The sequence below is a fragment of the Globicephala melas genome, chromosome 2 (genome assembly GCF_963455315.2).
Source record: "Globicephala melas chromosome 2, mGloMel1.2, whole genome shotgun sequence".
Classification (NCBI taxonomy): Eukaryota; Metazoa; Chordata; class Mammalia; order Artiodactyla; family Delphinidae; genus Globicephala; species Globicephala melas.
Genome location: NC_083315.2, coordinates 24,665,180 through 24,673,897, shown reverse-complemented (window position 1 = coordinate 24,673,897; position 8,718 = coordinate 24,665,180). Strand labels below are relative to the sequence as shown.

General features: G+C 44.1%; 1 protein-coding gene across 4 annotated transcripts in view; it reads right to left on the bottom strand.

Moving 5' to 3' along the window:
* Positions 1-364: 364 nt before the first annotated feature.
* The window catches only part of PRKCQ (protein kinase C theta), a 159,280-nt gene continuing 150,926 nt past the window's right edge, over positions 365-8,718 (bottom strand). For all 4 annotated transcript variants that reach the window (XM_070044841.1, XM_070044842.1, XM_030836906.3 and 1 more), the window contains 2 exons: positions 3,594-3,722; positions 365-1,398 (listed from right to left, as the gene is read on the bottom strand). In XM_070044841.1, the coding sequence (XP_069900942.1) occupies positions 1,243-1,398; positions 3,594-3,722 (285 nt within the window). In that variant the 3' untranslated portion in view covers positions 365-1,242. The remainder of the gene's footprint in view (positions 1,399-3,593; positions 3,723-8,718) is intronic.

Genomic DNA, 8,718 nt, shown 5'->3' with positions numbered 1-8,718 from the left:
CAAAATTTAAAACATTAATTCTAGCTGCATTTTGATGATAACTAAAACAGAACCAAGTTTGGAGCAGGGGGAGGGGCAAGTAGGGAATTAAACTATGAAGAGGCATCTTTCTTTCTTTTTTTTATTCCATTTTTACATATGCACCTCTTTGTCATTAAGTCACAACATTTTATCAAAATATACACACAGCACAGATATTTTAAACATGGATAGCTAGAATTCTTATTAAATAAGATCACGGCAGATAGCATGCATGGGTCTTTGTCTTGAAGGATGTCTCTCTCAAGAGACGTAGGAGTCATCAAATCATCAGTAATGGTATAATAAAGGGATGGGTTACCTTTTCTCTAGAAGAATTACGCACTTCATTTTTTTTTTTCCTGTTCTAATGTGAGGATGGTGATGGGAAACTGCCACTGATACTGAAATCAACTGAAAATGGATGGATGGAAAGGTTTTATTGGCAGGAGTAAAATGACTCTATCTTTATTGGACTCTGAATTTAATTCTACGTTGACAAGATAACCAGAGTAGGGGTCTGGCACGTGGATGACACGAACTCTCCCCACTTTCCTCTTGCCTGTGAATTTCATGGCTAAATCAGAATGAATGAATGTGTAAATCTCAAGTTACAAGCATGTTTATTATGAAGAATTCCCGTAAGAACCTATTCAGGGCTTCCCCTACCCCCTACCCTTGACACTCGCCCAGGTGTGAACAGAATAAAATGGGTTAGTGGTTACTTGTCTGCGGCCGAGTGGATGCCCGTGCTACGCCAGGCAATGTGCACTTTCAGTCTTGAGAAGTCTGGACTCTGCTCCTTGAGTCAACACGTATGTCACTGATCAGGAGTTGGTGCCCAGGTGAAGAGCCGTAACTTAGAGTGGAATTAAGTTTTCAAATCTTTCACAGTGCGGAGAACCATCTTCAAGTAAATAACTACAGTAAGGAAGGACCTAACTTCAAGAGTGGCTGTGAGAGATGACAGGGGAGAATCCAAAGGGCATCGTCATTAGTGAAGCAGAGCTGGTTTCTGCTACAGATGCAAAGTCGGTGAGGAGGTCAAAGGGCTCAGCCTTTATTGTTGGCTGCAGATGCAAAGTCCGTGAGGAGGTCAAAGAGCTCGGCCTTTATTGTTGAGTGTTTCTTTTCTTTTCCAAGTTGAAAAGGAACCCAAGAAGTGTCACTTGAACCAGTTCACAGAGAGAAAGCAAATCCCTTCGTGTGTCTGGAGAGGCGAGTTCAGGATATCAGCTTCTCCATCCCTGGATTCATGAAGGAAAAGTTCCGGAACATGTTCTGGTCCATGCTGTTGATCAGCGCTCTGTCTGCAAATGACAGCCGGGGCTTTTCATTCAAGAATTCTTTGTCGAAATTGCTGCAGTCGTACGGTGATTTCTTGACCAGCGTTTAAGGGGTGGGGAGAAAAAGAGAGGAAAATCAGCCACTGAATTCATGATTCATTCAAGACATGGCTTTTGTCATCTAGGCTCTAATCTGCATAAGAAAACGTTGGCACCTGCCAATCAACGAAAGTAATACTGATAGATGATTGTATAGGGCCTTTATTGAACATCTCTAAGATCCTGACTCATCAGCGTATCAGTAGTGTAATTAAATTCGTACACGGGAATTCCATGATGTGTACATTCAAATAACTTTACATGAAGCAGGACTGACAACCTTTGAAAAAGTGGTAAGCCCCAATTTGATCTCTGTCTTTTTAGTCTACAGGGGACAGTGGATGGGGGGAGTGGTAGGTTGGGGTGGGAGCAGAGAGGGCGCAGGATCGCAGGAGTTTTGCAGATTATATATCCCGGTGATCAGTATCCTTCACTACCATTGGTTCCCCTACCCACATTAATTTTATTCTTTTATTTTTAAAATTTTTACTGGAGTATAATTGATTTACAACGTTGTGTTAGTTTCAGGTGTACAGCAAAGTGAATCAGTCATACACATACATGTATCCACTCCGTTTTAGATTCCTAATAAGGACCTACTGTGTGGCACACAGAACTCTACTCATACTCTGTAATGGCCTATATGGGAAAAGAATCCCACATTAATTTTATTATTAAACATCTTGGACTGTCTTCCAGAGACAACACAGATTGGGGTGAGCTCCCTTCTGGTCACCTGGTCCACTGGTGCCCATGACAGAGAAAGAGACCTATTTATAAATACTGTTCAGTATGGTGTATACTTCAGCTTTCTAAGATTAAAAGCAACCGTAATCAAATGTCACCCTTACGTGAGTGTGACTAAGATCCAGGCCCTTCCCACCCTCAAGGAGCCCCTGAGCTGCTGAGGCCAGTGGTCTGTGGTCTCTGCCTACAAACAGCCACTCAGACCACGGGTCAGGGAAATCCCTTCCTACGGGAGGAACTGTGAATTGTTGCATAGGGAAAGCAGAGCTGAAATGTCTGATTTTTATGTGGAAAATCTTGAGTCCATTGCAGTCTACCATGGAAGCTGAGACATGAATGACGTTGTTCTGATGAGCTGGAAAAAGGCAAAAATTCATCATATCATGAACAAATTATTAACCCATGTAGTAGAAATGGTGCTGTTACGAATAGTAAGAGTGCTAGAGGCCAGCCGGTAGGACCCTTGGAACATCTCCAGAGCTTAGGACAAATGTTGAGCACAAGTAACTCTTCCTGCTCTGGGGGCACAGGGCTGCTTCTGGCACGACTAATAACAGAAGATACTTTCTGGAGTGAACGCTCTGCTTTGAAATCCACGAGCCTGTGCCACCGCCATGCGAAGATGGTTCATGTCTACCCAGGTCGCTGCTACCTTATTCCCAGAATCACCAGGAATGGGTAAAGATGGCAAATCCACCACTTTGCTGTCCTCCTTAAAAAATTATTATTTACTCTTTAAGTTGTGGTAAAATGTACATAACCTAAAAATGACCATTCTAACCATTTTAATGTACAGTTTAGGGGCGTGAAGCACATTCACGTTGGGCCATCCATCTCCGGAACTTTTTCATCTCATCTTTGCTTCATTTTATGGTGACCCAGGAAGTTCTGCCTTTTCTCGGGGAGGTTGGTGGCTCTTGCTGGTGGGTATATACGTGGGAATTTAGAGACCAGTCTTTTTCTAAGTATCAGTTTACTTCTAAAATGAAGAAACACCTACCAGTTACCATTGGGGTCTGTAGTTACATGAACAGATGACAAATGTCTGAGAAACTTTCATAAATATCACAGAAAACATGGATCCAAAGCTCCTGTCAAAGGATGCAGGGTTTATACTGAGGTTTGGGTCATGCGGACTGTGACCCTGAAGCCTGGACACACCCTGTGCAAAGCTCCACATGGCATCTGAGGGTCATCCCCACATATACATGTTCAGTCTAAGGCATGTACACGTGGTGATCCGTTCTTCACACAAATACATTTGATCACACAGGTTAAATTCTGCCAGTGAGTAACACCCCCTCCCACCCAGACCAACAGCCTGATTAAAGAAGACTTTCTTCCAAGAACTGCAGAGGGTGGGTGGGAAGTCGAGGCCCCGGCAGCCTGGGTGTGATGTGAGGACTGTGCTGGCTGGACCACAGGGCCCCAGAGGCTCCTTACCACCTTAGGCCTGAACGGAGGGTCAATCTCCTTCCTTTCCAGCTCTTCCCAATTGATCTCCCGAAACAAGGGGTGCTGGCGGATGTCTCCCCTCACCCCCAGGCGCTTTTCAGGTTCTCTTACGAAGAGCTGAAAGGGAGCAGAAGGGAAGCAGTTACTTCTCAAGGGATGAACCAGGCCCCTGGGAGGCAGGACAGCACGCACTTGACTCCACTAAGAGAAGGGCCCGGCTTTTGCCACCTGATTTCCGAACCTTGTTTTTCTACCAACCACCATAAACTATCGACTCAAGTCAAACCAGCGGCAACAAGTCTACTGAATATTCCAGAGTCTGGGCTTTGCTCTAGAAGTGCAATGTTTTGAGTTATCTAGACCTGGGTTGAAATCAGCTTTGCCCTGTGTTGTTATTCATGGGACCTGGCAAGTTATAGAGTCAGTTCCCTCATCAGTAAGGTGAGGGAAGTATCCTCCTCACAGGGCTGTTTTGTGGGTTAAAACAACAACAACAATACACACACACACGCCCGCACGCACACACAGAGGTGTGTGCTAATTCCTGGTCTGTAGAAGCCAACAGCAGAAAGGAAGTGACCAGTGTGTGTGTTGTTTGGTTTACTGTCCATCGATCAAGTTTGATTTCTTTAAAAACTGCTTTCTTAGGATTACAGTCTTGCTCTAAAGAAAAGCTCACTTCAGGCGTGACATAAACTAGCCCCTGACAATCAGCTTTGTATTTTGTAAGGCATCTGAGTATCCGGAATCACTCTTCCTTCCTGCAAACCTGCTGGACACTAATACTTTATTCAAATCATCTTTAATCATCTCTGACCCATCACACATGTATTTCCTCTTTGTGCGCTCCCCTCTCCTATTACTTTCCCCCATGAGGTCAAAATGAACGTTGGCCAGCACAGGAAAGAAACCTGGAAACTCTTCAAACTTAAATAAAACACGTCACGGGCTTTAAGGAAGTAGAAGAGTCCTAGAATAGTCTCGGGTCCTGGGGGTCTGGAGTAGTTACCTCTTCTCTTACGTCAGCTAGATGTTTATGTATCAAATAACTGCTTATTACAGGGTATCATGGAGACCCTGAGTCTTGAAAACAGAATCCAAGTCAAGTGCAGTGATTTTTCATGAAGTTCTGGCGGGACTGGACCTCCATGTGCACCTACATTGCATGAACCTCTTGCTTATACCTCTCATAAGAAGAGTCAGTCTTATGTGTAGTCGGAATCTTCAAAAGCTCTAGTCTATAATCACTAACTAATTAACTACCATGCTGTAGCAAAGTGGAGATTTTTTTTCTTTCTTTTTTTTAATTAGGAGACTCCTCTAAAAGCCCAAGTGAGACCTCATGTGACCTCCTAGTATATCCAAGTGGTAAATTGTTGGAATGGCCCCAGCTTCCTCTCCCCTTTTTCATATGGAGGCCACTGAGGCCTCTCTATGGAAACTTAGGGTTCCAGAGCACCCCATTAGAAAATCACTGCATAGTGGATATAACATGAGACTGTCATTCAGTCTCTTGGCCTGGGGCAAGTTTTCTGAGTCTCAGTTCCCTCACCTGTAAAATGAAGGGTCAGACAAGGTGGTCCTTATGTCCCGTGAGTCCTAACATCCCCTGAACCCCTAGGCCCGTCTTTCAGGCTCTCTGCAATGCTGACACTCGTCCTCTGATTTCACTGTGACCTTCTCTTCCATCCGGACACGTCTACTCATTGCATACGCATCTGCCTTTCCTACCTCTGCCCTTCACCAATGACATTTCCATCTTGCCAGGGCTTCCCTCTCCCCACATCCACTCCCATTTCTTCCTCTTCTGCTTTAAATCCTGACTCACCTGTCAGGATTCAGCTTATACCCCCTCTTCTCTGTGAAGCTTTCTTTGATTACCTCCACCCATGGTGAGCTCTCTCTCCTCAAGTCATATTCACATAGTTGGTTACATCACTCATCCCACCCAATGTCCCTTGAGAGTCAGGTCTTGTGCTAGAGGCCTCAACGAGACCATCTTGACTTTAAAGGCAGATTCTAAAAGCAGAAAGCTTTTAGAAACTGAGGCTCAGAGTAGCTAAGTAACTTGCTTAAGACCACGGGTCTAGCCATCAGTAGAGCCTAAATGATGAGCAACCCCTTCCTACTTCTGGTTTTGGATGGTCTCTCCTCTGTGGTCCATAGAACACCTCCCTTCCACTAAAGGAAATTAGCACACTGTGTGTGTGTGTGTGTGTGTGTGTGTGTGTGTGTGTATTTAAAGACTGTCTTTCCTGCTGTAGTGTAAGCTCTGGAAGGCAGATATCATTTATGTTTCTGTTTCTTACAGAATCCAGCCCAGTGCCATGTACAAAGCAGACACTCAATAAATGTTTGTTGAATGCATGAGTAAGCTGTCTTTCTACTTTTTTTCTAGATTACGTGTCTTAAAGTCTCTGTCTTCCGTTAGTCTCTTGGTTTCAGCATATAGAACAGCCTAGAGAAAAGTTCACAGTACAGCACACTTTCCTATAGACTCAGACACCAGCAAGAGTCAAGAGAGGGAAAAGCAGATTGATGCTTTCAGGAGAAGAGGGAATAAGTGACTTGCCCCCCATCCCTTGCCTTGAAATGATCCTGATAAATGTTCGACTTCCACTTCTTAAGGATATTTTGATGAAGCAAGGTTAGAGAGAAGGTGCGAGTGCCCCATGAACAAGCCGAAACCCAGCCTCGTGTTGTTATAATTAAATGCTTCAGGGAATCAGGTTAGAGGTGTGCACATGCTAGGTTTCCTGTTAGTTTTCCCCAGTAACATGCGGCATTTGTTCCAAGAGGATTGTGACAGAGAGCCTCCTGGGCCTGGTATATGTACCTGTGAAATTAAAAAAAATTTTTTTTAAGATAAAATGTATAATGAGTAGATCGTATGATCTCCAGCCTCAAGACTCAAAATCCTTTCCCGTTTTGCACAGACGAGTGAATTATCTTCTCTGCCCTGCAGCCAATCACCCCCCACCCCCTGGTCCTGAAGATGCCTGTTGACCTTATGGGAGGTCATCGTCTCTGCCACCGGGAGGCTGCACCGAAGGAATAAATGTTCATGAAAGAAAGACTTGATTTTTGTCCATAAAAGCTGTCAGAAGTGTGGTTTACACTTACAGGAAAAAGCCCATCTCTGACATAAATGGTCAGGATGCAGCTGGAGTTTGTTAATTTTATTCGGTTATCTGGGCAAGAAAGCAGTGCTGGGCTGCTGGGGATGGACCCCCGCTTCGCCCGGCTCAGCGCCTGCCACTGGAATCTCCCTCCCTCTTTAGTCCCTCTTCAGATGGCTCTTTCTACAAAAGGGAGAGGTATTTCTGTTTACGATCGTTCGTTTTCCATCATTTTCCAAACAAATGGACAGGACATCCTGGATGAATAAATGAGGAAGAAAGGGGCGTGTCTTTGACAATAGTCAACTGGACAGCAGTGTCCCAGCTGTAATTCTGTTTTTTTTTTTCCTTTTTGCAGTATGTGGGCCTCTCACTGTTGTGGCCTCTCCCGTTGCGGAGCACAGGCTCCGGACACGCAGGCTCAACGGCCACGGCTCACAGGTCCAGCCGCTCCGCGGCATGTGGGATCTTCCCGGACCGGGGCACAAACCCGTGTCCCCTGCTTTGGCAGGCGGACTCTCAACCACTGTACCACCAGGGAAGCCCCCAGCTGTAATTCTTTAAAAAAATTTAAAAAAAATTTTATACAATTTTTAAAGGTTACTTTCCATTTACAGTTATTACAAAATATTGGCCATATTCCCCGTGCTGTACAATACATCCTTGAGTCTATCTTACACCGATAGTTTGTGTCTCCCACTCCCTCACCCCCTCCCCACTGGTAATCAGTAGTTTGTTCTTTATATCTGTGACTCTGCTTCTTTTTTGTTATATTCAATAGTTTTTTGTAATTTTAAGATTCCAAATATAAATGATATCATACAGTATTTGTCTTTCTCTGTCTGACTTACTTCACTTAGCATAATGCCCTGCAAGTCCATCCATGTTGTTGCAAACGGCAAAATTTCATTCTTTTGCATGGCTGAGTAGTATTCCATTGTGCATGTGTGTGTGTGTGTATATATATATAAAATATATATATAATCTTGTTTATCATTCATCTATTGATGGACACTTAGGTTGCTTCCATGTCTTAGCTATTGTAAATAGTGCTGCTATGAACACTGGGGTGCATGTATCTTCTTGAATTCGTGTTTTTGGTTTTTTTCGGATATATACCCAGGAGTGGAACTGCTGGCTCATGTGGTAGTTCTATTTTTCGTTTTTTGAGAAACCTCCATACTGTTTTCCACAGTAGCTGCACCCATTTACGTTCCCACCAACAGTCTACTAGAGCTTCTTTTTCTCCATGTTCGCCAACATGTGTTATTTGTGTTCTTTTTGATGATGGCCATTCTGACAGGTGTGAGGCGATATCTCATTGTGGTTTTGATCTGCAGTTCCTTGATTAGTTTGATTTGTACTTCCTTGATTAGCACATTCTTTGAATGTGCTTGTTGGCCATCCTCATTTCCTCTTTGGAAAATGTCTTCTGCCCGTTTTTTTAACCGGGTTGGTTCTTTTTATTTGGTTTTGTTTTGTTGTTTTTGATGTTAAGTTGTATGAGCTGTTTATACATGCTGGATATTAATCTCTCATGGGTCAAACAATTTGCAAATATCTTCCCCCATCTGGTAGGCCGTCGTTTCGTTTTGTCGACTGTTTCCTTTCCAGCTGTAATTCTGGACGGAGCACAGCCTCTCGTGATGTGCATGTGTTCAGCGCGCTACGTGCATCCACGCCCTTTGAGGGCTAAAGAGGTTGAAGTCTGGTACTGACAACACTGCTGTTACAGAGGCCGCTGAATACTCTTTGCTTAGCATTTCCAGAGGACCCGTTACTTCTGGCTTTCCGAACATTATGTAAAATTCCCTAGAGGAGGTTTCTCTAGAAATGATAGATCACCTTTGATTTTTGCAGAAAAGGGAGCTCAGGGCTGTGGGGGCTGTTGGATTAAAATCAGAGCACAAGAGGCACAGGGGCAACTAGAAGCCAGTCTCACAACCAGCACATTGCCGGGTGGCCACGAATTTTTATCAGCCCAGCTCCTGGAA